General features: G+C 58.3%; 2 protein-coding genes across 17 annotated transcripts; one reads left to right on the forward strand and one right to left on the reverse strand.

Annotated features, from left to right (window-relative positions):
* Positions 1-310: 310 nt before the first annotated feature.
* Positions 311-22,399, reverse strand: ZNF623 (zinc finger protein 623). 8 transcript variants are annotated; one of them, XR_014843269.1, is made up of 3 exons: positions 12,130-12,216; positions 1,867-4,508; positions 311-983 (listed from the first exon to the last, which is right to left on the reverse strand). XR_014843269.1 is itself a non-coding variant. In XM_021090510.2 (2 exons), the coding sequence occupies exon 2, from the start codon at positions 4,436-4,438 to the stop codon at positions 3,023-3,025; it is 1,416 nt and encodes a 471-aa protein (XP_020946169.2). In that variant the 5' UTR covers positions 4,439-4,508; positions 22,273-22,399; the 3' UTR covers positions 311-3,022. The 8 variants fall into 8 exon arrangements, 5 of the variants coding, with proteins under 5 accessions (XP_020946169.2, XP_020946167.2, XP_020946166.2 ...); XR_014843268.1 differs by having other exon boundaries at positions 12,098-12,216; XR_014843270.1 differs by lacking the exon at positions 12,130-12,216 and adding an exon at positions 11,567-11,718.
* On the forward strand, positions 12,299-27,378 carry GFUS (GDP-L-fucose synthase). 9 transcript variants are annotated; one of them, XM_085021560.1, is made up of 14 exons: positions 17,167-17,368; positions 17,945-18,066; positions 18,418-21,628; positions 22,237-22,639; positions 23,599-23,755; positions 24,069-24,183; positions 25,160-25,288; positions 25,413-25,486; positions 25,690-25,823; positions 25,905-25,969; positions 26,291-26,357; positions 26,490-26,569; positions 26,737-26,836; positions 27,020-27,378. In XM_085021560.1, the coding sequence occupies exons 3-14, from the start codon at positions 21,593-21,595 to the stop codon at positions 27,073-27,075; spliced, it is 1,416 nt and encodes a 471-aa protein (XP_084877686.1). In that variant the 5' UTR covers positions 17,167-17,368; positions 17,945-18,066; positions 18,418-21,592; the 3' UTR covers positions 27,076-27,378. The 9 variants fall into 9 exon arrangements, 8 of the variants coding, with proteins under 8 accessions (XP_084877688.1, XP_084877687.1, XP_084877686.1 ...); XM_021090529.2 differs by lacking the exons at positions 17,167-17,368; positions 17,945-18,066; positions 18,418-21,628 and adding an exon at positions 23,051-23,143 and having other exon boundaries at positions 22,573-22,639; XM_021090530.2 differs by lacking the exons at positions 17,167-17,368; positions 17,945-18,066; positions 18,418-21,628 and having other exon boundaries at positions 22,573-22,623.
* Positions 27,379-27,565: the final 187 nt, after the last annotated feature.

A 27,565-nucleotide genomic window follows, 5' to 3' on the forward strand; every position in this document is an offset into this window, starting at 1 on the left:
AAGAGGTGATTCACACTCGAAAAGCTCTCATCCTCCCCAGCATCATCGCTCGGCAGGCAGCACAAGCCAGAAGCATAAAGAGCCAGCGTTATGTCCCCCTGGCGTGGATGAGACGTTGGCAGAGTGACAACAAGGGGAGGCGAGGGTGTGGACGGACCGACAGAACCCTGCAGGCAGGCGGGAACAAGGGCAAAGCCACGAAGGAGAGCTTCTGGAAATCTCTCAAAAAGGCAACACTCACGTATCTTATCACCCGGGAACTACATTCTAGGCCTTCACCCACAAGAAACACAGAGGCAGGTCCAAATGAGCAGGTTAACACAAATGCTTAGAGCAGTTTTATTCACAACAGCCCAAGCTGGAAACGCCAATTTCCGCCCCCAGAGGCACGAGTAAGAGACGATGTCTACGAGGGACCCACTCACAGCGAGGAGCTCCCGAGACAGGACGCCTCGCTGAGGCCTTACGACGCCGGAAGGAGCGGCAGCAGACACGCGGGGTTACACACCGTGCGACGCCCTCCGTGCGAAGCCCCAGGACAGGCGGAACCCCCGCCCCGACGGAAAGCGGCGACTCGGGGCCCAGGTGGGATTCGCCGGGAAAGAGCACAAGGGAACTTTTTTGCGGGGACAGAAATGATGTTTTTCGCGGTTGTAACACAGGTACCTGGATCTGTCAACATTCTGCACACTTAAAAGAGGTGTTTGAGTGTTTGGAAGTTGGACCTCAACCAGACATGTTTGGTTCACGTGGCCCGGCTCGCTCTGTCTCTATAGCATTTGCGAATCTCCAGTAACGGGGAGTTTCCCAAGAGGGAGAACGCGTTCTTTTTCAGTAATTTACCCCCTCAAGTCTTCTAGGGTTACTGGAGTCGAAGGACTCAAAACATGCCCTCACGGGCAGGATGCTGTTTTATAACATTTCAAAACTGATCGTTGTTTTCTCGTTTCTCTTTTGGCTGCACCCTTGGCATGCAGAAGCTCCTGGGCCAGGGATCGAACTAGAGCCACAGCAGTGACAAGGCCACGTCCTTAACCTGCTGTGCCCCGAGGGAACTCCAGAACTGGTCATTTTGATTAACGGTCAGATAAAAGAAGCCTGGAGGCGACAACCAACAGTCCTGCTGGACTGGCGCCCCCTGTAACACAGCTGGCCTGCTCCCAGCAGCCCTACCAAAGAGGGCCCACCGTATCTCCTGTTTCTGCACGTGCCCTGCCTGGGTCACTCTCTTCTCTGGCTGCCGAGTGTCTCCTTATCTCTGCAGACCAGTTCGAATGGCGTCTCTTCTTTGAAGCCGTCCCAGACCCCCTGCCTCGCCTCCGCCCCTGCACAACAGGGAAGAGCACTTACCTCGGTGAACCCCGACTTTGGACAACTTCAGGACAGACTTGTTCATCCATCCTCCTCCGGTTTTTAGCACTGCGTCTTACAGGTCAATGCATGGCCAAGGCAATGACAAAGGGAACCAGAGAGCAGGCAAAGGGCAAAGAGCTGGGCTCAAAAAGGACAGAACTGCTCGGGCAGAAAAAGGGCACGGAGCACACCAAGACGGTGGGCCCTGTGCACGAATTAGAGACCCACGGCTACGTGGAGATCTGGCTTCCCGAGCGGGCAGCACAGATAAGCCCCGAAGGCAAAAACTGTGAGGGGCAAGGCCCTCCACTGCCGTTTGTTTCCTGCAACTGCTGAGCGAAGTGGGAAGACGACATCGCCAGGGCAGACAGGGGAGCTGTTTCCAGCAGATCACACCGCTAGACGACAACAAGAACGGCCAAAAGATAGGAGTTCCCTGGTGGCCTAGGAGTTAAGGACTTGGCATTGCCCCTGCTGTGGCGTGGCTTCCACCCCTGGCCCAGGAACTTCTGCCTGTCCCAGGCACAGCCAAGAAAAAAAAAATGTCAATAGCAGTATATAAAGAGGATGAAGGGAGTTCCTGTTGTGGCTCAGGGGAAATGAATCTGACCATGAGGATGCAGGTGCCATCCCTGGCCTTGCTCAGTGGGTTAAGGATCCAGCGTTGCCGTGAGCTGTTGCAGGTTGCAGACACCCCTCAGATCCTGCGTGGCTGTGGCTGTGGCGTAGGGCAGCAGCGACAGCTCCGATTCGACCCTTAGCTGGGGAGCTTCCACGTGCCGTGGGAGTGGCCCTAAAAAGATAAAAAATACAATAAATAAATAAAGAGGATAAAGCAAGACAGGTGCCAAGGACACAGATTCGGGGTGTGGTTTTTACTGCCTTGCCCCAGACACTGCAGCGGACACGCAAACCAATGAGATATGCTCATTGTCCTCAAGGAATTAACAGTGTAAGGATGAAAGAGATAGTGTACAAAACACAATTTTGACACGTCAACGTGCGTGCAGCAACAGAGGTGCATGACCACTGAACAACGGAAGCCGAGGGGTGGCTGGCTGGGCCCAACACGACACCACACCTGGGGCAGGTCCTGACTGCTGATGAGGAGCCCACCAGGTGAGGAAAGGGGCGCGTTCAAACACGCCCCAGGCCAGGAGGCAGGAGCAGCTGGGAGAAGGGGGGCCACTCCGCAGTTAGGGCTGCCGCCGTGCCAACCACGTGGCCAGGAGTTCACTGGCGGGAGAAGGAGAAGGCCAAAGGAGGGCAGCAAGAGGAGCCTGGAGTTTATCCTAAGGACGACAGGGAGCCCATTCGCAGTTTTAGATAAGAAAGTATCTTTCTCCAACTTGCCTTTAAGAGAGATCAAAATTTGCTACGAAATACTCTTTGCAAAGGAATGAGTAGATACATGACTCTGCTTTAAAAGAGCTGAACTCAGGTGAATTGCAACGGCGCAGTCGCCGGAAGACGCCCCTCTTGGGCCTAGCTCCCCACCCCCCCAATCCCTCCAGCTCCGAGTCAGCTGCCCAATCACCGGCTCCCCTCAGGGCAGAGGTGCAGTCCAGCACTGTACCAAAGTGGCAGGGGACAGCCCGCTCCAAAGGCAGCCCCGTCCTTGATTCGGGGACATTCAGACACATGCAGAGCTGCAAGAATGAGGACTCTCTTAGGAGTCTGCGCCTTCCCCCTGACCCACATGCGTCTCGCCCAAATGCACGGGGGTCTTTTTCAAGGGAAGTCCCTCCGGGGGGTCATCCTGAAGGCTTTGGAAGCTCGGAGTGGAGCTGAACTCTTTCCCATAGTGACCGCATTCATAGAGTTTCTCTTCAGTATGAATTTTCTGGTGTTGGAGGAAGTTTGACCTCTGAATAAAGCCCTTCCCACAGTAACTACACACATAGGGCTTTTCTCCAGTGTGAATGATCTGGTGCAGGAGGAGCTTGGAGCTCTGAATGAAAGCTTTCCCACAGTCCTTGCATTCAAAGGGCCTGTCCCCAGTGTGGATCTTCTGGTGCTCGGTGAGGTGGGCTTTCTGGAGAAAAGCCTTCCCACACTCCTTGCACTCGTAGACCCTCTCTCCAGTGTGGATTTTCTGGTGTCGGATAAGGTAGGAACTCAGAAAGAAGGCTTTCCCACACTCGTTACACTCATAGAGCTTCTCTCCAGTGTGAATTCTCTGGTGCTGAGTGAAGTTGGATGTCTGGCTAAACCGCTTCCCACACTCGTTGCACACGTAAGGCCTCTCTCCTGTGTGGATCCGCTGGTGCTGAATCAGCTTTGAGCTCCGGATGAAGGCCTTGCCACACTCGTTGCACTCGAAGGGCCTCTCCCCAGTGTGGATCCTCTGGTGCTCGATGAGGTCCGAGCGGTGGCGGAAGGCCTTCCCGCACTCGCTGCACTCGTACTGCCGCACCTCGGTGTGGATCTGGTAATGCCGGATGAGGCTGGAGCTCCGGATGAAGGACTTGCCGCACTCGTTACACTCGTAGGGCCTTTCTCCCGTGTGAATCCGCTGATGGCGAATGAGCAGGGAGCTCTGGCTGAAGCCTTTCCCACACTCCTTGCACTCGAAGGGCCTCTCCCGGGTGTGAACGCGCTGGTGCCGAGCCAGGTCAGAGCTGTGACAGAAGGCCTTCCCACACTGAGCGCACTTGAGCGGCCTCTCCCCGGCCTGGGGCCTCTGTTCCGGGTGGAGAAGCAAGTCCTGCCCGCACCCGCTGCACGCGGGCAGCCCTTCCCCGCCCGCAGCCCGTCCACGCTGGTCCCAGCCAGACTCCGGACTAAACGGGAAGCTTCGGCCACAGGCCCGGCGCCGGGCCTCGCCTTCGGCCAGTTCGCTCTCCAGGAGGAGGAGGTCCGAGCTCAGGCCGGGGTCTCCGCCCGCTGCGCGGCCCACCTGCGCTGCCGGGGCCGCTTGCATCTCCCCACGGGGAGGGGCCGCCTGCTGGCCACGCCCCTCCTGGGGGCGGCAGCTCCGCAGGCCCCGCCCTTCCAGGCTTCCCAACAGGCCCCGGATTTGGGGTTCCGCGCCCCCAGCAAATGTGGGGGCCGCGAGCTCCCTCACGGTCAGGGCTTCTGACATCGTCTTGGGCAGGTTCCCATGCTCAGCAGCTCAGGCTCCGGCGTGTCCCCGTCTAGTCACCAGTCGGAATCTGAAAGAGATGAGAGTGAGATTAGCCCCCCTTCGTTAACAGGACTCTAGCGGAACACGGGACAGAGGAAGGCCTTCCCTCTGCCCACAAGTGACCCGCCACAGCCAGCCTCTCCCCCTGGCGGCCTGCTGCTGGCCCCAGGGGACAGACGGGCCGGGTGGCAGATGGGGAGGGAGAAGGCCTGGACTCCACGCAAAAATCAAGACTTATCGCCAAAGAAGCACAACCGTCTCCCGCCGTCCCTTGCGTCCTCCGTCCCTCCTTCCCCATGGGCGGGCTCTGGCATCATCCTGGTTTGGGCGATGTTACAGTATCTTCGTCCCCACTCCCCTGGCCCTTTCTTCGTCCGTCTTGCGTGGGAAAACCGCAGATCGGGAAGCGTCAGCTGGCTTCCCGACCTGCGTCTGCATCCCGGCTGGGTTCGCTCCACGTTTATAACCACGCGCCTGATGGGGCCCCGAGAGCTGCCAGCATTTCCACCCTAATTCTCCTGTAAGACCATCTCCCTGTTTTTCCTCTTTTCTCAAACGTCCAACACCCCCTCCTCCCTCTCAGCTGTGGCCTTGCACCTTCTTTCAGTGAGAAGATAGAGCCAGGAGACAGAACACCCCCCTCTCCCCTGCATTGACCAACTGTGTCTGTGCCCACGCACACCCTCCCTCCTGATGTCATAGCCCTTGATCCAATCGAAGGTGAGCAGCTTCACCTGTGCACTAAAACCCACCTCTGCCCATAGAGAAATCGAATTGGCATGTTCCCAGCAGCACTATTCACAATTTCTCAGGAGTTCCCATCGTGGCGCAGTGGAAACGAATCCGACTAGGAACCGGAGGTTGCAGGTTGGTATCCCTGGCCTCGCTCAGTGGGTTAAGGATCCGGCGTTGCTGCGAGCTGTGGTGTAGGTGGTAGATTCCACCTGGATCCTGTGTTGCTGTGGCTGTGGTGGAGGCCTGGCAGCTGTAGCTCCAATTCGACCCCTAGCCTGGAAACCTCCATATGCCGTGGCTGCAGCCCTGAAAAGCAAACACACACCCTCCCAAACCTCCAGCATCCATCAACAGAAGAAAGGGGCAACTGAGGCGCCTTCCAAGGGGTAACTGCGGGCAGCCCTGCGCAAAAGCACAGGTGAGCCTCCCAGACGTTAACGCTAGCAGGGTCCACGTGTGTCATCCTGCTCATATCAAGTTCAAAACAAAGCCAGTTCGTGGGGAGCACCAAGAGAGCAGTGGTCTTCAGGGAGCTCATGGCTGGCAGGGGTGCCTTGGGTTCCAGCGCTCTGCACGGCGGGCAGTGTCCCACAGGTATGTTTGCTTTGGAAAAGCTGGTGACAATTCTTTTTTTTTAAGCTGGTGGCGATTTAACCTTCAACTCCCTTCTTCAAAGAAATGCCTCCCTCCAGTTCTGGAATTCTCCCACTGGACACTTTTTCGGGTGGAACCACCAAGGTCATGCCATCTCCCTGCATCTCTCTACTGCACCACAAGCTACCTACCACCACCCAACACCACAGCACAAGCTCAGCAGCAGGAAATGGCACCTGCCATCTCGCCTTGCCCAGGTTTCAAGTCCAGCCTGCGAGGGCTGGGACCCCTGCTGAGGGTCACACAGGCGTCAGCCAGCTCTGGGTCAAACTCATTCAGGTTATTGGCAGAGCTCAGCTCCTGGCACTCACAGAACTGTCCCTGATTATTTGCTGGTGGCCCCTTGGGAACACCTGCATCTTCCCCGACTTCTCTTCTGCCACCAGCTGCAGGAAACTCTGCTTTCCAAGGGCTCCCTGGCTTAGCTCCACCTATGTCAACTGACTAGGACCTTAATTACATGAGAACCACCCCCCGCCGCCCAGAAGCTGCAGGTGTGCATACATTGGGCGACAGAAACCTTGGACCTCTGCCCACCACACCCCAGCTAACTTCTGGTCAATGGTGTAACCCAGGGTTCCCTGCCTCCATGTGGGGCTACTCTGAAGGATCACCCCAGCCCTAGAGCTCCTGGGATGTGCCTTGGCCTGTTTCAACCCCAATCCTGCCCCCCTTACAGGAGTCACCTGCCAGCTGTCCCTAGATGTGCACCAGTGGGAAGCAGACCGACTGCTCTGCAGCCACAAGAGAGGGTGCCCTCCAAGACCCACGTCCAGCCTGGCTGCCGAGGACAAGGACATGCCCCTGAGAACAGAGCTGGGCGGAGGGGAGCCACCCTGAGCGCAGGGGTGCAGTGTAACCAGGCAGCAAGGGCCCTTCTTCCGCCTGGCAGGCCCTCTCCCAGCAGGATTTTTCTCCTGGGGCTACAGCAGCAGGTGCCTGCGCATATTAACCGCCTACATTTCCATGGCCCAGCAGCTCCGCCTCCAAGGCGAACCGTCCCCTGTTATAAATGTGAGTGGAATCAGTCATTTTGTTTTTATTCATTAGGTACCCACTTTTTATTGAAATAGAAGTCACACGCCATAAAGCTCACCATGTTAAAGCACACAACTCTGCTTTCTGGAGCATTCCTGCGGTTGTCGAACCTCCCCCACTACCGAATCGACTCCAGAGCACTTCCACGACCCCATCGCGGGTCTGCTCCTTGGCACTGCACCCGGGCCACCTGTGCTGGGACAGGCTCCCTCCACTGTATGAAACACCTCCGTGGACTTTCCACTCTGCGTCAACACTCCACGGCCGGTAGTGGGAGGTCAGGATAACGCTGCCTGGAACGTTCCTGTATTTGTCTTCCGACAACGGAGTGCTCGTCTCTGCTGGGTCCTGGGACTTGGCTTCAGTAGCCGCCAGTTCAGGCCGCCTCTGCAGACCGCCCTGGGCACCACGGCGGCTGTGGACCAGCAGCTGCTGGGGTGTGGGGCTCTCCCCTGCCTGGGGCGGCGGGGGTTGGGGGGTATCTGTGCAGCCATCCTGCTCCTTTGCTGGGTGGAGGAGCTGGCATTTGGGGAAGCCAGGGCGTGGGCTGCTCGTGCGACGGTGTGAAGATGCACGGGTGCCGGGAGAAAGCCACAGCCAGGGGCCCCGGCTCTGGGCTCTGGGCTGGAGGCCGAAACAGGAGGCTGGGACGGGGCCAGGGCAGCCAGGGGGGAGGACGGCGGCAGAGGCTCCCTCAGAGAAACTCCCGTGGACACACAGGCAGCAGCACGTGACTAAGTTTCCTCAAGTCCCAAGGTAGGCGATTCCAGCCAGGGAGACAGGAACAGAGGGGACATGTGGGGGCCGCCTGCCTCCTACCCTCCCGCCCAGCCCAGCCCACACGCTCAGGGCAGCAGAGCCTCCCCGTGACACGGAAGCTGAGAAAGCAAGTTTCTTGTTGAATCTGTTGCAGCAAAATGAACCCATGCTTCAATAAGGCTGTGAAAAGACAACCTGACTTTTCGGATGCAACGCTCCCGGTGAGCAAAGAGAAACTGAATCCGCACACCAACAACGGACAGTAAGAATGAGAAGCGGACCACGAGCCCGCGCGAGGCGGTCTCCCCACGCGAGATGCAGCCCGGCCCTGACCCCGCTGCCTGGTGCCGCTCACCGAGCAGGCTCTTCCGAGCTAAAGGCCCGCTACCTTGGTTTAAAAAAACCTTCCTCCCGCTTATAAAAATTAATTTAAGTAGTTATTTTTGCAAGGCAGAAAGGTAAATTATGCTAGTCGAGGAAAACTTAAAAAAATAAAACTACCTTTAACCCCACCACTCAGATCACCAGACATTTCCCGTCAGCATTTTTTCTGCTCCAATATACGATGAAATCAGGACCATGCTACTGTCTCATATCCTGTCTTACTTTACTTTTATATCTTGTTCTTAGTGATTAAAACATAAGATACACACTGTAAACCTATTTCAAGTGTAGCCAAAATACAGACGATGAAAACCCTCAGCAAGAGAGACCAACAGCCGTTCAGTTTACACGCAGCATCCCGACCTCCGCTTCACACACACGACTGACTGTACACGTGACCTTCAAACACAAACATGGATCACACTGTACCTGTCCGCCTGCAACACTTCCCTCGCTTACACGCTGTCCCGCTTTCTGCAAGTTCATTCACCCAGGCGCCCCGGTGCTGAGGGCACGGCCCTCGCTGGTACCGGGTCCCTGCTGCCCGGCAGGTGCTGGAGGGAGCACTCAGCCCGGTGCTCCCTGAAGTACTGTGCCCACTCCTCTTCCCCAAGAGGCCGGAGGAGTAGCCAAGGGGGAGGTGTGGGAGCACCACCAGGCATGCACGCCCAACCCCCTCCCCAGGGTGCAAGTTCTGCTCCTCTGATCCAGCAGCAGTGGGGGCAGGGCACCCCCACCCCAGGGGAGACTGTGGCAACTCAGCGCCCCCCACCAGCAGGCAGGGCTGCAGAACTGGCACTCAGCTTGAGAAACCCAAAGTCACCCCAGCCCCTCCAACTACAACCAGTGCCGCAGCTGCCCAGCCACAGGCAGCTCCAGCCTCATGAGGCAGCCACCCTCTTGCTACTTCCTCTGTTACCAAGACCCCTCAGCCAATCAGCCCGGGAGCTCAGGGTCAGATCCAGGTTTGTCTGCCTCCAGTGTCCATTTCTCGCTGTCAATGACTTTTTTGGTTTTTTTTTAGAGGCTCATCTGCAGCACATGGAAGCTCCCAGGCTAGGGGCTGAATCAGAACTGCAGCTGCTGGGCTAGGCCACAGCCATAGCAGATCAAGTCACATCTGCAACCTACACTACGGCTTAGAGCAACGCCAGATCCTTAACCCAAAGAGCAAGGCCAGGGATCGAACCCTCATCCTCATGGATACCAGTCAGGTTCCTTACCGCTAAGCCACAATGGGAACTCCAAAGATTTTTTTTTTTTCCTTTGCCAAGCATGATGTTACTTTTACAGGCTATTTTGCTTAGATCAGCTAGGATTAGTATTACGAAAGTAATGTTTTAAATCTTTTTTTTTTTTTTTTTGGTCTTTTGTCTTTTTAGGGCCACACTCACAGCATAAGGGGTTTCCAGGCTAGGGGTCGAATCAGAGCTACAGCTGCAGGCCTACACCACAGCCGCAGCCATGCCAGATCCGAACTGTGTCTGCAACCTACACTACCACTCACGGCAACGCCGGATCCTTAGCCCACTGAGCGAGGCCAGGGATCGAACCTGAAACCTCATGGTTCCTACTCAGATTCGGTTCCACTGTGCCATGATGGGAACTCCTAAATCTTGTTATTTTTCTAAATTAAAAAAAGGGAGGATAGCCTATTGGTTTTTTGTTTTGGAGGTGATATTTTCTGATTCTTTTTGTTTGTTTGTTTTTGTCTCTTGAGGGCTGCACCCGAGGCATATGGAGGTTCCTAAGCTAGGGGTTGAATCGGAGCTGTAGCTGCCCACCTACACCACAGCCACAGCAATGTCTAAGTTCCAGGCTGCCTCTGCGACCTCGACCACAGCTCATGGGAACATTGGATCCTTAACCCACTGAGCAGCGAGGCTGGGGACCAAACCCGCAACCTCAGGGTTACCAGTCAGATTTGTTTCCCCTGTGCCACGACAGGAACTCCTGATTCTTTTGTTTAAAATGACTGTCATACCACCTGAAAAAAATATCCTGCATCTGTTTACAAGAACATAGCTTTAAAAATGTGTGCCTTTTCATGATTCCCCTAACTTTTTTTAACTTTAGAGGAAGTGTTAAAAATTAAAATGCCTTGCTTTGAATAATATCAATCTGAAAATCAGCAATCTCTGTTTCTGCTTAGCTTCTTTTTCTTCAGTGAATTCAAGCGAAATTAAATTGATACTCTTTCATTTAAAGAAATCTGGAGGAAATGACCAAAGGAAGTAAAAATACACCAGATTTCCGGCTCCAAATCATCTGGGGCTAACAGAGCCCACCCCTCTGTTATGAGAGAGAGCACGTGCTAGACAAAATACAACATGAAATGGTCTATATACACATTTGATGCTGAGAGCTGGGGTGGCCCCCTGTGCTGGGCAGGAAGTGGGAGCTTAACCTGGGAGTGGGGACCCGTGAGCAGCCTGTGAGTGGCTGAGATGGGGGCTGGGGGGTGCCCACTGCAGGCACCAGAAGCTGCACAGCCGTGCTGGTGAACAGGCAGTATGGCCTCAGGCTTGCAAGTTAGCCAGTCGCTGTGTGCTGACTACAGCCTGAAGCAAGGAAGCAGGAAGGACTGGCGAGCTTCACCCTTGGGGACAAGGGGAAGAGTAACAGGGCACCCAAGTGAGACCAGCCGAGAGCTCCGGGAGGCCCTGCGCTCCCGCCAGCGCAGTGGTGAAGGAACCCAGGACAGTGTGTGCTGTTTGTCTCCTTCCGTCCTCCTCACAGCCACCGCGAGGCTCAGGGTGGTGACGTGCTCCAGGCCGAGCCCGCGGCTGGCCGCTGTCTCCCCCCAGCCCAGCCCGCAGCCATCTGGGGTTTGCTCCCAGGGTCAACGGCCTCCTTTCCTGACAAGTTCAGCGTCCTTTCCGCAGTCATCCTCCACAACCCGGGGCAGCGCTGGACACGTCTGACGGCCGTTCTGGGTCAGCTGCCTCCCTGAGCACACTTCCATCCCGGGCTCATGAACGGTGTCCAGGCCTTCTCAGCTCAGCCCTCTCTCGCTATCATCCCCATCACCCCAGGAGAGGCTGGAGCCATGAGATTAGCCTCGTGAAAAAAACAGAGCAGCCCCCCCCCAACTTCTCTCTGTATCTCCCCTAAGAGAAGTATTAAGATACTCTTAAAATATTACACCGACCACAGAGGCAAAAGTCCCGCCTCTGTGGACAGAAACAAGGCAGCGCCTGAAGACTCTGTTAGGCTGGCGGCTCTCAGATCCTAGGTGGGCAGAAGACATTCCCGCCGTTCATCGGGAGTGGACCTCAGGGCAAAGAGGTGCTGCAGCATGAGTGCCACAGATAAACAGCTGAGTTCAAAGCTGGCCTCCAGCTAACATTCCTGGAAACCACAGGCATGCTACTCAGGCCCTAAGAATCCCGTGCCCATGAGGCAGCCACTGGAGTAAGACGTCCAGGACATCGCAGAGATGGCCCCTGGGACTTTCAGAGAAAGGGAACCTTCAGGAAAAGGTTAGGACAGCGCAGCCACATCACCGCTCCTCACCTGCGAACCCCCTGCCGGGCCCAGCGTTGGAGGGAGTTCCACCAACACTTTCACCCCACCAGGGCAGAGGTGCCGGCTCTGCACCTCCGCCAGCGAAAACAGGCTCAAGGGCCCGGTCACGTTCCTTGCATCGTCTGGAGAGCTCCCTTGGGCTTCAGGGGAGAGGAGACAGGCTTAGAGCAAAACTGTAGCACTGCCCGAACCTGCACCCTTCACCCCCACCCCCAGGCCACCTCAGAGGGGCTACTAGGCTAGAGCACTGCGACACAAACGCTGAAGCCAGACTCTACGCGCAGCCCCTGGAGCCGGGGAGCTGGGTATTTACCCACACGAGGTTCCTTGGGGAGAAAAGCTGTGGGCCACGGGCCAGACTGCAGCCCTGCGGGGGCGGCCGTGACCGCTGCGAGGGGCCGGGCTCACCGAGGCCCAGGCTCCGGGACACCCGTGCGGAGCAGGCCGCGCTCAGCCCGCCTGCTCGCCCGCCCGGAGGCCCTTGCCGCCCCCGCCTGCGGCCCGGAACGCGCCACTCACCCGGCGCCCAGCGGCGAGAGGACGGCACGCACCCTGCACGCGGAGCGCCAACCGCCCGCCCCGCAGGCCAGCCGACAAAGCCCGCACGGCCGTCCGCACGCCGCGGCCGGAAGTCGACCCGAGGGCCCGCCCGAGGAGCTTCCGGTGCCGCTCTAGGCGCGCAGGGCCGGCCGGCCTCTCGGTGGTGCGAACTTCCGGGCAGACTTCCGGGCGGGCCCGCGCGCCACCCGTCCTCCAGGTGTGAATGGCTGCGAGGGGCCTGGCTTCCGGCGAGCTGCAAATGGCGACCGCAAAAGGCAGGTGCCCAGCCACTAACTTCGGGCTCTGGGCCGAGGGCCGCTCCCCTGAGAAGAGGCCAGTTTGGAGGCCGCGGCAGGCAGCGTTTCCCGCCCTGCTGGTCTCCGGGGTGGCGCTCACTGCGATCCCAGGAGGGTCGGCTAACATCTTCCTTTTACAGACCAGGGATTGAAGCAGGACAGGTCAGGTCATTTACTCGAGGTCGGCTAACGAGTGGCCTGGCCCACCGCTTCGAGGGCCACGCCCCTGCCTTGGCTGTGCGGTTGGTCCTGCGGGCGCAGATGTGGCCTCGGGGGACAGTCGCTTATCTCTGCCACCTCCCCGGTGGAAGAGCAGGCGTCCAATTACCAACCCCAGCCCCGAGCAGGTGATTGCGCTCTGGGGGATTTCGGAGAGCCCCGTGGGTTCGTAACCGCTCAGCCAGAGCAGGGGCTCCCCACTTAATTCTTTTCGATGTGGTGAGTCGCTATTCCTGGTAAGATAAACAATTTACCCTTGCACACATTGCCTTGTCATCGAAATAGTGTCTGTGGAGTTCTCACTGTGGCGCAAAGGGACAGGTGGTGTTTCTGCAGCGCCAGGACACAGGTTCCATCCCCAGCCTAGCACGGTGGTTAAGGCATCTGGCCCTTGCCACAGCTTCGGTGTGCCCGGATCTAACCCCTAGCCCAGGAACTCCATATGCCTCAGGGCGGCCGAAAAGGGGGTGGCGGATCTATTTGGAGTTCCTGTTGCGGCTTCGTGGGATAAGGACCAGACGTAGTCTCTGTGAGGATGTGGTTAGATCCCTGGCCTGGCTCCGTGGGTTAAGGATCTGGTGTTGCTATGGCTGTGGTGTTGCAGCCAGAATCCAGGTTCTCGTTTACGGAGCTGAAGACTGAACTGGGAGAACATACTCACACAGGCAAAAGACTTTATCACAGGAAAGAAAAGAGCTCCCAGCAGAAACCCTGGGAGGGGAGAAAGAGTCCCCTTTTCTCTTGTCTTACGGAGGTTTTTATCTTTAAGGATGGGGGTGCCGGTGTGGGCCTCCACACCATGCCTTTTCCCATGACCTTGTCCAGTCACCCATGTCAGGCCTTACCCAGTAGGGCTCTGAGAGATGGATATGCCCCTTGAGTTTGACGGCTGCTTTGTTCTTCTTTCCCTAGACTGGGAGTTGCCGTTCCTCTCATTCCTTCCCCATCAGTCAGGGGTGCCTGAGAGATGACGTCCACCCAGACGTAAAGCAGATGGTTTTTCTATGGGAAGCAAGGCCCGTGAGAACGTTCTTTCCTGGAACTCCCAAATCATGGACATTAGTCAACAGCCATGCCACAGCCTACCCGGACATACTATGTTCATGTAGAGTCATGTATTCATCTCCAGCTGTAGAAAAGAATATATCAAAGCCCATGTTTCTACACTGACTACCAGAGTTATTGTTCTGCCTCAGTGTAGACCAACAGCTTAACTCCACTTCAACCCCTAGCCTGGGGGACGTCCATAGGCTGCGGGTGCAGCAAGGAAAAAAGGACAAAGAAATAGCGTCTTGAGAACACTGGCTTGAGATGGGAAGAAATCAGGGCTGCAGGGCCGTAGGGGGAGGTGTGTGTCTGCTCCACTACACAGCAGCAGCGACGTAAGCATCAGAAATTAGGCAGGAAGGTTACAGAGACACCCTCCCATCCCCATTTAAGACTGGAAATAGGATGAAGTTGAAGGGAAGGGGTGAGAGCAGAGCTGGGCCCCTTCCAGCCGTCACCACAGGCCTGGGGCTGCACCCCGGCGGGAGGCTGCTCACTGGGACCCCTGGGTTCTGACCAACAGGAGGGCAGCCCAGCCTGCCCCTAACTCCACAGGGCCAGTGGGCGCTGTCCAGCGGGGCCTCCACTGGGGGCTGCCACCTGGCTGGAGGAAACAGGGCGAGCTCTCAAAACTGTAAGTGCTCCCTCTCGAGCCCACCAGAGGCTTCCTAGGGTTTCATGGTCTCCCTCGCAGGCCTCTCTGCTGTGTTTGCTATCATGACAGGGCCACTTACCATTGCCCGCCATGGTCCTTCGGGAGTTAATGCCAGACAGCTGCCTCGGAGACACTGGCTCTCTGCTGATGGAGCCAGGCTGGGGGGAGCCTGTCCCTGTGGGAATGTATAAAGGCCACCCAGGGGGACCAGCCATCCTGCCTCAGAGTCCCCCTGAGGAGGAGCCAGCTGTCTGCTCCCTCCCTGAGTTGCGCAGTAGACCCAAGTCCACGTCCGGGTTGTGATAACTATTCAGCCGGCCAGCAAGGCTTTTGAAGCAAAACGGTCTAACTGGAGTTGGAGAAGGACAGCATCCAGAAACACCAGTTCCGTAGGGGGTGAGCTGCAAGGAACAAGCAAGAAGCTCATACACTATGCATCGCCAGGAGTTCCCATCGTGGCACAGCGGAAATGAATCTGACTAGGAACCATGAGGTTTCAGGTTCGATCCCTGGCCTCAATCAGCAGGTTAAGGATCTGGCGTTGCCATGAGTTGTGGTGAAGGTTGCAGACGCGGCTCGGATCTGGTGGTGGTGTAGGCCAGCAGCTGTAGCTCCGATTAGACCCCTAGCCTGGGAACCTCCATATGCCATGGGTGTGGCCCTAAAGAGACCAAAAAAAAAAAAAAAAAAAAAACATCGCCAAAGAGGGTCACTGGGCCCTGAGCATGTGCTCTCAACACCCCCACTCCACCCTTCTGCACAGCATTGAAAGCTTCCTGGAGGAGAAGGCCCCTTACAGAGGCCTGAGGGGAGGGAAGTCTGTCTAAGCAAAACATGGACAAAATGTATCTGCTGCAAATTACAAGAAGCTGATGAAAGATCAAAGAAGAACTAACTAAATGGAGACATGTTATCATGTTCACGGACTGGAGGATTCAACTTTTCCCCAAATTAATTTAAAGGTTTAATGCAATTCCTATCAAAATTCAAAAAAGAATGTTGGCAGAAACAGGTAAGCTTATTCTGAAATTTATACTGACAAGAGAGCAGGAGGTCTGGCTTGCGAGTGGCCACTTCTCTGTTGCGTGTGGGGAAAGAATAAATTTAAAGTGGGTGATGTTGAGAAGGGCAAGAAGATTCTTGTTGGGAAGTGTCCTCAGTGCTGTACCGTGGAGGAGGAAGGCAAGCACAAGACTGGCTCCAACCTCCATGGTCTGGTTGGACTGAAGACGGGCCAGCCTCCTTGGATTCACTCACCCGAGGAGAGGAGACGCTGGCGGAGACGTGGACAATCCCGCAAAGGACCTCCCTGGAACAAAAATGCTCTTTGCTGCCCTTAGGAAGCGGGGAGAAGGGAAGACGTGGTAGCTTATCTCAAGAAAGCTCCTGATGAGAACAGAGTGCCGTCGTGGCTCAGTGGTCACGAACCCAACTGGTATCCATGAGCATGTGGGTTCAAGTCTTGGCCTTGCTCAGTGGGTTAAGGAACTGGCATTGCCGGGAGCTGTGGTGTAGGTCGCAGACACAGCTCGGATCTGGCGTTGCTGTGGCTGTGGTGTAGGCCGGCAGCTACAGCTCTGAATAGACCCCTTGCCTGGGTATGGCCCTCAAGAAAAGACAAAACAAAACCCTGTAGGCGATTGGTTTTATATATAGATTTCTAGAACTCGTTTTATTAATATGTTTAAATACTGAGAAGATCCCTTTACGGTCTCAGAACAGAGCAAGATTCACCTGCGTTTCAAGCTCTGTTCACTAACCTGTTAAGGCAAGAGTGGAGGATAAATTGACACCGTCCCCTGTATCTTTTTGGTCTTAATGATGCTAATTTCATTAAAAGTTCTCTGTGTCTAAATAACTGCCTTTTGGGAGTTCCCTTCATGGCTCAGCGGTAACGAGCCCAACTAGCATCCATGACTCAGGTTCGATGCGTTGCCTCAATCAGTGGGTTAAGGATCTGGCATTGCCATGAGCTGTGGTTTAGGTCAAAGACGTGGCTTGGATCCCCAGTTGCTGCGGCTGTGGTGGCTGTGGTGTAGGCCAGCAGCTGCATTCGACCCCTAGCCTGGGAACTTCCATATGCTGAAGGTGAAGGTAGGTCGCCGACGCGGCTTGGATCTGGTATTGTGGTGGCTGTGGTGTAGGCCAGCGGCTACGGCTCTGATTGGCCCCCTAGCCTGGGAACCTCCATATGCCGCGGGTGTGACCCTAAAATAAAAAAATAAAAATAAAAACTGTAGAACTACTGAGTATGTGTGATTAGTAATGGTGCTTTGGCCAGCTCATTGGAAGGTTTAAAGCAGAGGAGAACAGATTTGTAAATTCTCTGATCATAAGGCTTAATAATTAGGAGAAATTATGTGGATAGGCCCTAGAATAGCTTTCAGAATTCTTTTTTCTTTTTTTTGTCTGCCCCTCAGCATAAGGAGTTCCCCAGCCGGGGATCAGTCCCAACCGCAGCTGCAACCAAAGCCACACCTGCAGCAACGCTGGGTCCCTAACCCACTGCTGGGGGCTGGGGAGGGAACCTGTGTCCCATTGCTCCCAAGATGCGTTGGATCCCCTTGCCCCACAGGAAGTTTGGAGCGGGAACTCCGAAACTTCTTGAACGAGAAGAATACAGTGGGAAGATCATCACCTGATGTCAAGACCTACGGCGGGCCCCTTGTGGCTCCGCGGGTTACGAACCCGACTCGTGTCCATGAGGATGCGGGTTCCAACCCTGGCCTATCCCGCGTGGCCGCGAGCCGCGGTGTCCGTCCCAGTTGGGCCGGGGCGGGGCCGTGGAGCGACCGGGGAGGAAGAACGGGAAAGGGGCGGGGCCTGAGGGCGGGGCGGGGCGGGGCCCGCGAAGACAAAGAGGGGAGCGCCCCGCGCCCCGCAGCGCGCGGGCTGGGTCCGCCCAGTTCGGGGCTCCCCGCGTCAGGCTTGGGGGGCGCGCCCCGCCTGGCGGGCTCTGGGCTCCGCTCCAGCGATGCGCACCGCTCCGGCGCCTCTGGACCGCGGAGCCCGGCCGCGGCAGCCTCTCCCCAGGTAGGCCGGCGGGGTGGTGGACCTCTCCGCCCGGCCCGGGGGCGCCCCGCCAGCTCCCCAGCCTTATCTCAGGTTGACCCGCGCGCCCTGGTGTTCACGTTAACGCAGAGCGTCGGTGTACCCGGGACCCGCCTCGTAGCGGGTGCCGCTGAAGGCCGGGGCTGGTTCGGAGCCCCGGGCCCACCGCCCTCCCCTGCCGGCTGTCCTCTCCCCAGCCCGCCCTGTCGCGAGGGACCGGGAACCGGCATCCTAGCCACCTGGCCTCGGCTGAGCGCGTCTGCCGCCAGGGCCTGGGCTCCTCGCCTCCCAGAAGATCTTTACTCAGAGGCGGCTCCCCCGCCCCCCCGGGGCCTCCCTGAGGCTGAGGAGGACCTTTCACCGAGGACAGTGGCAGGGAGCAGGTTGGGGGGATGGAGGGTGGAGAGAAATGAGGCCAGGTTGACTTGAGGGTGTCCTCAGGGGTCCCACAGCTGTCTGTCCCACACACCTGCTAGGAGCCCTGTGTCTCCCTGACCTTAAACTCCCCCTCCGGGCCCTGCTGTGGTCACCCCCTGGGCAGCACCAGTGTTGTTTCAGGGCCTGCTGACCTTTGGGGACGTGGCTACGCACTTCTCCCAGGAAGAAGGGGCACGTCTGGACCTGGGAGAGGGTGTTTAGAGAGGTGATGCTGGAGACTCGCAGGAACCCGGCCTCCTCAGGTGTGGTGTCTCAGCCCCCAGCTGTCCCTCCTCCCCACGCCCAGCCCCCATTCAGAACTGGGGAAGATCCCAGAGGGGCCTGACTGGCTGTGACTGGGAGACCAGAGCTGGGACATTCTGCTCCCAGGCCCAGGCGACCGGGGGCAGGGAGGGCTCTCCCGCACTTTGTTGTCCTGGGAGTGGAGCGGCCTCTCTCTCAGCTGCAGACCTCACTTGAGTCCACATCCCTCCTGGCTCCCTGTCCCTCAGCCGCCCTGTTTCCAAGCCTGCATCCTAAGGCCTACTCACCTCACAGTCCCAGGTTTCCTCTGGGGCAGGGAAGCTTGTGCTCACTCCTTTCCTCTCTGGCAGGAGTCCCAGGATCCAAACCAGATCCAGCCTCCCTGCTGGAGCAAGGAAAGCAGCCCTGGGGCTTGGACCTGTGGGGGGCCCAGGAAGGAGAGACCCCGGGAGGCCCTGGCACAGGTGACTGAGGGGAGCCATGGGCTCAGGCTGTTCAGTATGTACGGTCAGTATATGCAGCTGGAGTTGTGAGCAGCTGAACAGGACAGCCACAGAGTCCTAGTGCACTCTCGTTGGTTCATCCTGTGTGGTCACCCAGGTAATGGGCACCTACCCTGTGGCAAACAGGCAGCCAGGTAGCAGTTAAGGAGTAAAGGCTGCGGTTGTTGCCTCCCCGTCATTACAGGTTGCGGGAGGCTTTCTGGGAGCCAGCACTGTGCCAGGCGCTTTACAAATTGTGCCTCACTTTCCCCCCAGCAACCCAATGGGATGAGCTATCAAAACCCTCAACTGCAAGGAACCCAACCACCCTTGCCAAAGTTGGGGGGCTCTTGGCTCAAGCTGTGAAAGTTAGGGGTGGGGTTCTCAGTGCTATGGGCCTCAGGCACAGGGGTGAAAGCCAGAATATTTCACATTGCTGGGCCCGACATCCAGCTTCCTAGGTAGGTCATGGCCCGCTGGTGACCAAAGCACAATGGGGACCCATCTGCCCCCCCCAAAGGGAACCTTCTCTACTTCTCACCACACTTCTGACAGCAAATGTGTGTGTCTTGGGGGGGGGTTGTGTTCCCACACCAACCAGCTCGCCAGAGCAGGAGCAGCACGAGGGACGGGATTGTTTCTCCACCCGCAGTTGGCGTGGGCATGTCCGGCCATCTCCACGACGAGCGGGTCGCCCTGGTCTGCCTGCTCGGGCCAGCATCACCCGGTGGCCTGCGGATCGGGCGTGGCAGTGGCACTTCCCTGGACAGACGGATGCTCTGAAAGCCCGTTTTCAAGGGCATCCAGATTTTAAAACTTCAAACGTAGGTCGTGGGCTTTGTTTTCAGCACAAGTGTGTTCTAAATGCCTTCGAGGTCCGAAGGGGCTACGGGGCTTTCGGGTCGACTTTGATCACGCAGCAGCCCTGAGCACCTGGTCGCAACTCTAGACTTCATTTGGTTCTGGCGCTGTTTTCAGATGCTGATTTGCCGCAGCGGGATGGGATGTTTCCATCTTAGGCCGCTCGGCCCTGGTGCTCCTGTAGCACCGAAGGCTTTACTCGCTCAGCTTCACGTTCCTGTAAGCTGCCTTTTGGGTTATGTCGGGCAAGGTGAAACATTAAGAATGTGCCTTTCGTTTGAACTGTTCTTTTTTCAGCCACTGTTCTTAACTTTACAGAGTAAGGTTGCGTAGTAGGGATGTCTTCTGTAAATAATCACAGGAAAACAACTCACACCCATGGTGGTGAAGGTGAGGGACACGAAGTGCGTCAGGCCAGTGGTCCTCAAACACACAGGAGGAGATGAAAGTTTGTTGGCAAAGGCTGCCTGAGCTTCGGGGGAAGGGCACTGTGCCCGGGATCTCCCACTGACCCCTTGGCATTCCTGGATGCCCCCCACCCTGAGGCTGAGGGTCCCCGTGCACAGTGAGGCTCTAAATGTGCTCCGACATTCCATAAGCTAATTACGAAGCAACCCGTGACCATTGAGGAAATATAAAAAATGCAAATATAAAAGTAAAACATAACAGGGAGTGTTATCTTGGAGTCCTCTTATTTTGGCTCTTTAGGAACCCTTAGGCCGCCAGGGAAAATGGCCATGGAAAGGGGGTGTGGGATTTGGGTACCCCCGTGGCCACAGTGTTTTCATCCAGGCTATCTAGACTCAAAGCTTTAAGTAGAGAAAACGTCCCCAAACAAAAGAAACATGTGATCTCAATCCTGAAAGACCTTCTTGCAAACTAAGAAAAACAAGAGAGCTCTCGAGGGCTAACCTCAGAGGCACTGTGCGAACATCGAGAACAGACACGTACGCCACTGAGAGAGAAGTCAGTGAGACTCAGATTCAACGACAAAAACCGTAACGCTTTCTGCATGTGCTTCCTTAACACGTCATCGTCATCTTTTTTTGGGGGGGAGTCTTTTTAGGGCTGTACCCCTGGCATGTGGTTCCCAGGCTAGGGGACACAGCCACAGCAATGCCAGATCACAGCCACATCTACAACCTACACCACAGCTCACGGCAACGCCAGATCCTTAACCCACTGAGGGAGGCCAGGCATCAAACCCACAACCTCATGGTTCCTAGTCGGATTCGTTTCTGCTGCGCCACGACGGGAACTCCAGTTCGGGTTTTTTCATCAATGCTCTTTGTTAAGTTGAGGAAGTTCCCTTTTATTCCTAGTTTGAGTGTTCTTATCATGAAAGGGTGTTAGAGTTTGTCAAATGCTTTATCTGTATCAACTAAAATGATAGTGTGTTGGAGTTACCTTCGTGGTGCAGTGGTTAACCAATCTGACTAGGAACCATGACGTTGCGGGTTCGATCCCTGGCCTTGCTCAGTGGGTTGAGGATCCAGCGTTGCCGTGAGCTGTGGTGTAGCTCGCAGACACGGCTCGGATCCCGCGTTGCTGTGGCTCTGGTGTAGGCCGGTGGCTACAGCTCCGATTCGACCCCTTGCTGGGAACTCCATATGCCGCAGGAGCAGCCCAAGAAATGGCAAAAAGACAAAAATAAATAAATAAATAAATAAAATAGAATGATAGTGTATTTTTTCCTTTGTTCTATTAATGTGGTGTATTACATTGATTTTTCTTTTCATTTTTGGCCACCCCTAAGCTTCCTGGCCCAGAGATCAGATGCAAGCTGCAGTTTCAACCTAAGTGGGATCCTTAACCCACTGTGCAGGACCAGCCATTAAACCTTCGTCCCAGCGCTGCCAAGATGCCGCTGATCCCACTGTACCACAGCAGGAATTCCTACATTTATTCTTTTGAATATTGGACCATCTCTTGAATTTTAGAAATAAATCCCATTTAAGCATAGTGTATAATCCTTACTGTGCTGCTTGATTCCTTTTTTTTTTTTTTTTTTTCCCTCTTAGGGCCGCACCTGTGGCATATGGAGGTTCCCAGGCTAGAGGTCGAAATGGAGCTGCAGCTGCCAGCCCACACCACAGCCACAGCAACGTGGGAACCAAGCTGAGTCTGCGACCTACCCCTCGGCTCACAGCAACGCTGGATCCTTAACCCACTGATCGAGGCCATGGATCGAACCCGCATCCTTGTGGATCCTAGCCAGGTTTGTTAAGTGCTAAGCCAGGAAGGGAACTCCTGTTTGATTCCCTTTACTATTTTTTTTTTTTCTTCCTGGCAGCACCTGCAGAATATGAAAGTTCTCTGGCCAGGGGTCAAATCCGTGCAGAAATGCGGCAGTGACAACACCAGATCCTATCACCTCCTGCCACCTGAGAACTTCAGCGCTCCTGTCCTGAGGTCGAATTTCTTCTTCATCAGTGAAACCTCAATTTGGTTCTTAAGCTTTCAAAACCGACTACATGAGGCTCACTTTAGGGAGGAAAGTCTCGTGTTCTTTTTTTCCTTTTTTGGGGGGGGGGGTGCTGCAGTTGCGGCACATGGAAGTTCCCAGGCTAGGGTAGAATGGGAGCAGCTGCTGACCTACACCACAGCCGCAGCAACAGGGGGTCCGAGCGGCATCTTCGACCCACACCACAGCTCAGCTCACTGAGCAAGGCCAGGGATCAACCCGAATCCTCATGGACATTAGTCGGGGTCCTTAGGGCTGAGCCACCACGGGAACTCCATGGAGTATGTTTTGTCTTTTTAATGTCCTCCGGTAGAGTATCAGAGTTGCAACTGCTTCTCACAAACACGCGGTTTTTGACCTAGGAAAGCAATGAGGAGTCGAAGCTCCCGCATTCTTACCGGTTGTTGGCTCTGCCGCTACTCCTCCCCGACAGCCCGCGGCGTTTCAGAGATGTGCGGCTTCTCCGCCCTGCCATCGCCCCCTCCGTTCCCGAGCCTCCGCTGTGTGAAGGCGAAGTCCGGGTCCGCGTGGGGAGGGGTCGGGGACGCACGGAGCCGGCGAGAACTACACTTCCCAGGATGCTGCGCGGCCCTGGACTCCACTTCCCAGCAGCGCCCGGGGCGCCTTCCGAGGACTCCATTTACCAGAGGACCGCAGGAGGGCGCCCCCTGGTCCCGCCCCCTCCCCGGTCCCGCCGCGTGGCTGGAGAGTCGGCCCGCGCCGGAAGCCGCTCTCCCGGCCAGGGGAAGGTGGGGAAGGGTGCAGGTGAGGTGGCGCGGGGTACCAAGGGGACCCCGAGGGTGTGGCGTGGCGAGCCGGCGCCTGGGCCTTGGGTGCCCCTGACCGCCGAGAGGCCTGAGGGGTGCCCGAGGGGTGGCCGGAGCCAGGGGCTGAGAGAGGCCTGGGAGTGAGGGAGGGGGCCCAGCTGCCAGATGCCGGTGGGCGTGGAGGGGGCCCCCGGAGCCCAGGAGGGGATCCGGGGGCGTGGGAAGCTCCTGCAGTATGTGGTGGGGTCTACCTGCGGGCCTGCTGTTGGACTGCCTTCTGGTCGGGGATGCCCGCGGGCCCCTGCACTGGGGTCAGAGCTGTACAGTAGGGGCCTGAGCAGATTTCCAGCCCCCAGGATAGAGTCCTCAGAGGTGGTTGCGCCCTGAGGTCTGTCCACTTCTGAGTTAGAAGCGTGACTTGTCCACAAGGAACCAGGCCCTTGAAGGCTCTCTCGGACCAGCCTTCCCCGGCTGGGCGCCGCTTCTACCCGGTCTAGAATATGTGAGTGGAGGTTGGGAGCAGAATGCCTAGGCCAGGAGCCCCCAGCCCCAAGGTTGGCTGCCCCCCCACCTTGTCAGCCAGGAGGGAGCCGGATGTTCCTTTTCTTGGCCCAGTGAAGGTCAGCATTGGGCTTGGAGGGCAGAGGCTGGCTCTCCTAGCTGGACGGTAGCCCCAGGGCCCCTGGTGCAGCTCTAGGCAGAGGGCTCTCTGGGGATCTGGGCTGGGAGGAGGGAATGACTCAGGCTAGCTGGGTCTGTTTAGTCCCTAGCAGGCAGTGTCCCTTCCCTGGTGACTTCAGTTGGTGCCACTCGCCCCAGGGAGTCTCAGGCCAGCCCTGGGAAGTCATAGCGGGGCCCAGCGCTGAGGGCAGTGTCCCCAGGCAGGGCGTCCAGGGGGAGTGGGTCCTGTTGGGTGGGAGCGTGATGGCCTCAGCCTCACACCATTTGGCCCTACAGGTGCAGCCAGCATGGGCGAGCCCCAGAGGTCCACGCGGATCCTAGTGACTGGGGGCTCCGGGCTGGTGGGCAGAGCCATCCAGAAGGTGGTAGCAGATGGAGCCAGGCTGCCCGGAGAGGACTGGGTGTTTGTCTCCTCCAAGGATGCCGACCTCACGTGAGTGGGCTCGTCCCCGAAGCACCCCTCCAAGCCCACTGCAGCCTGAGGGCTCCAGGCCGGGCCCGGGAGCCTCACGTCCGGGCCCTCCCTGCCAGGTGGCCAACCTGGCCTGGGTGTGTGCAGCTTTGTTTCTGAGCAAACTTCCTGGAGGCCCACACCCGCACACCAGTAAGGGCCTGACCTGGCCGCTCTCCCGTTTGGCAGCCGCTCCCACTATTGGCCCTGCCTGGCTCATGCCCCCAATGCCTTGAGCCAGGATGCTCATTCCCTTGGGCCTCCAAGTGGCCCCTGACGGCCTGGCTCCCCCCAGGAATGCTGCACAGACCCGGGCACTGTTTGAAAAGGTCCAGCCCACACACGTCATCCATCTTGCTGCCATGGTGGGGGGCCTCTTCCGGAACATGAAATACAATTTGGACTTCTGGGTAAGCGAGGGGCTCCAGTGAACACTGGGAGCCAGGACCTGGGATTCTGGGAACTTCCTGGCCAAATGTCCATGCCACAGTCCTGGGGACACCCCTGAGGGTCAGGACCTGGCACAGCTGGGTGGGGCAGCCCCCGAGGGGCCCCCAGTGACCCACTCTTGGTCTCTAGGCAGAGGGGCACCCAGAGGGCCTGGGGGCATTTGGCCCAATAGGAAAGCCAGAAAGCTGACCTGGGGATGGGGAAGCTGAGAGAAACCAGCGTTCACGTGTGGCTGGCGCTGGCTCCTGTGCCTGCAGACCCTCCTGCTCCCCAGCAGTCCAGCCCGTGACTGAGCCAGGCCCGTGGTGCACCCCAGGGTGCAGAGGTGTGAGCTGGTCTCTGGGTCTGCAGCATGTGCCCTGAGGGCTTGGACGTGTGGGGCAGGGGCTGACGGAGAGCTGGGCTCTGCCCACGGCCTTGCCCTCACCTGGCTTTGCCCCGACAGTTGGCCCCAGCACCTCCGCCTCTGACCTTTGGTGTGGTTCGGCCCTGCATCAGGACTGGGGCCCCAGTCACCACAGGGCCCTCCTTGTCTTAGTGCCAGCCTTCCCAGAAGGCTGTCTGGCCACCCAGGTACCCTGGCCAGCTCAGGTCCCTGGAAGGGGGAGTGCGGTCGTCGGAGGGGTGTGGCTGGCTAAGGTTCACTGCTCCTGGGCAGCAGAGCCGGGGAAGCTGGGGGGTGGGAGCAGAGGGTCAGCCCTGAGTTGTAGGGGCCTTTCCTCCGGGCCCTCCCCCAGCCTCAGGGGAGGCAAGCGTGGACCCTCTTACAGCCGTGTAGGTAGAGCTGCCTGCCAGGACCACCAGGCTGGGAAGGGCCCCTCGGAGCAGTTAGAACCAGAACCGATGGCTCAGATACTGTCCCTGCTTCGGCCCCTGGAGGAGCCGGAAGGGCTGGGGTTCGGCCTGCAGGGCCCTGATCCCGTCCCCGCCCCGCAGAGGAAAAACGTGCACATCAACGACAACGTGCTGCACTCGGCCTTCGAGGTGGGCGCGCGCAAGGTGGTCTCCTGTCTATCTACCTGCATCTTCCCGGACAAGACCACCTACCCTATCGACGAGACCATGGTGAGGGGCGGGGCGGGGCCTGGCGGGGCGGGGCCTGGCGGGGCGGGGCCTGGCGGGGCGGGGCCTGGCGGGGCGGGGCCTGGCGGGGCGGGGCTGAGCAGCCGCAGCTCCTGTGCTCCCACAGATTCACGATGGGCCGCCGCACAGCAGCAATTTTGGCTACTCTTATGCCAAGAGGATGATCGACGTGCAAAACAGGTCTTTCTTCCGCGCACGCGCGCCAGGGGAGGCCAGCGGGGAAGGGGAAGGGCCCGAGCAGCGTGCAGTGGGCGGCCGGGGCCGGCCTTCCAGACCCAGGCTCCCCCTGGGCGCCTTGTGTCTGCTGCCGCTTCTGTCAGACTCCGGGCGGGGCGGGCAGGCCGTCCCAGGCTGAGGGCAGAGGATACACTGTGCCCCCACAGGGCCTACTTCCAGCAGCACGGCTGCACCTTCACCGCCGTCATCCCCACCAATGTTTTCGGGCCGCATGACAACTTCAACATCGAGGACGGCCACGTGCTGCCCGGCCTCATCCACAAGGTGCACCTGGCCAAGAGTGAGTGCCCGATGCCTGGCGGGGAGGAGAGGCGGTGGCTGGCACAGCCCCTCCTGACACCCGCCCTTCCCCTGCCTACAGGCCGCGGCTCAGCCCTGACGGTGTGGGGCACGGGGAGACCCCGGAGGCAGTTCATCTACTCACTGGTTGGTGGCGCAGGGTCTATGGCGTGCCCCAGAACATTCTTGGGGCTGCCGGGCTGGCTGGGGAGGCCTGAGCAAGCCTAGGAAGGGCTGGGGGGTCCTGCCAAGCTGATCCCCGAGGGGAGCAGTCCCCCGTCCCTGTGGGTCCCTGTAGGTTCCTGTCCCCAGCACTGGGTACAGCTCCGAGTTCCTCAGAAGCGAGGACTTGGGCTGAGCTGGACAAGCAGTGCCCCAAGGGAGGGGTCCCAGGGGCCCTTGGGAGAGGTGCCCTGAGGCCCCACCTGGCCTATCTGTGGCCTTTGACCCTGGCTGTCTGACCTCTAGGACCTGGCTCGGCTCTTCCTCTGGGTCCTGCGGGAATACGACCAGGTGGAGCCCATCATCCTGTCAGGTGGGCTCCCAGCAGCCCCAGCCCCACCCCCGCCCAGCAGGCGGGACCCTCGGTCCCGGGAACCGCTGGGGGCGGGCAGTGGGTCCAAGTAGAGGAGGCCTGACCTGGCCACGGGCTCCTCACTCCCCACAGTGGGCGAGGAGGACGAGGTGTCCATCCGGGAGGCGGCCGAGGCCGTGGTGGAGGCCATGGACTTCCACGGGGAGGTCATCGTATCCTTCAGCTCAAGGCGGAGGCAGTGCAGGTCTCACCTGGTGGCACCCACCTGGCAGCTGGGGCGGAGGCTGCCGCTCTCCTGGAGAGCTAGCAAGGGTCAAGGGCAGGCTGGTGGCGGGGGGAGGGTGCACCCCGTCTGCTGTGGCCTTGACCGGGCACCCAGTTTGATACCACCAAGTCAGATGGGCAGTTTAAGAAGACGGCCAGCAACAGCAAGCTGCGGGCCTACCTGCCTGACTTCCGGTTCACACCCTTCAAGCAGGGTGAGCCCTCCCGCCCCAGCCCTGGGAGTCCTCCCAGCCCCTCCCGAGGCCTCAGCTCCCTCCCGCCAGGTGGGGTGGGCGCCCTGCAGGTTTGGTCTCCACACCGTCACCATGGAGGCAGGAGGCAGGGTGACTGCCCTATGGCCCTGGGCCCCCTCCCCACCTCCCCTGTTGCCTCTGCAGCCGTGAAGGAGACCTGTGCCTGGTTCACTGACAACTACGAGGAGGCCCGGAAGTGAAGCACAGCTGCGGCCGCGGGGCCAGGGGCCTCCTTTTCCTGGTGCCCTGGCGGCTGCTCAGCCAGTGGAACCCAGCGGCCACCACCCTCAGAGCCTGCCCGGAGTTGGGAGCACTGCCCCCCCGGTGGTGGGCCCGTGCTTCACCCCCTACCAGGGTAGCTCTGGGTCACTGTCCAGAGGGGCCATGTCCGTCCTCAGGGAAAGAAAGGCCCGGCCAGGCCGGCACCTTGCTCCCCAGCACCGGTCCCCGAGTGTGTCCATTCCTGAGTCCCTGGGAGCCAATAAAGTGCGTTTGTTTCCACAGGCCTGGCCTGGGCAGCTCTGTGCCAGCCCCCCCCCCCCAGCGGGCCCTGCCCCCGCTCCTGGCCTGCTTCCCCCCCCCCCCGCCACCCCTGTCCGTAATGGGTGTCGCTCGAGAGTGGGCCTGGCGGGCAGGGCGTTGAGCACCACAGGCCTGCCCATCAGTGGGAGCACCCGGACAGGTTGACCG

The sequence above is a fragment of the Sus scrofa genome, chromosome 4 (assembly GCF_054392235.1).
Source record: "Sus scrofa isolate SSC_HxYL_T2T_F1_AM1 chromosome 4, Sscrofa_HxYL_maternal_Yorkshire_Landrace_v2.0, whole genome shotgun sequence".
Taxonomy (NCBI): domain Eukaryota; kingdom Metazoa; phylum Chordata; class Mammalia; order Artiodactyla; family Suidae; genus Sus; species Sus scrofa.

Excerpts from the sequence above, each read along its gene's own strand:
- ZNF623 (XM_021090510.2), bottom strand. The coding sequence starts at position 4,438 with ATGTCAGAAGCCCTGACCGTGAGGGAGCTCGCGGCCCCCACATTTGCT.
- GFUS (XM_085021560.1), top strand. The coding sequence starts at position 21,593 with ATGGATCGAACCCGCATCCTTGTGGATCCTAGCCAG. Across the intron at positions 24,184-25,159 it reads AATACAATTTGGACTTCTGG|AGGAAAAACGTGCACATCAA; the intron begins GTAAGCGAGGGG and ends CCCGCCCCGCAG. Across the intron at positions 26,358-26,489 it reads GGAGCCCATCATCCTGTCAG|TGGGCGAGGAGGACGAGGTG; the intron begins GTGGGCTCCCAG and ends CACTCCCCACAG.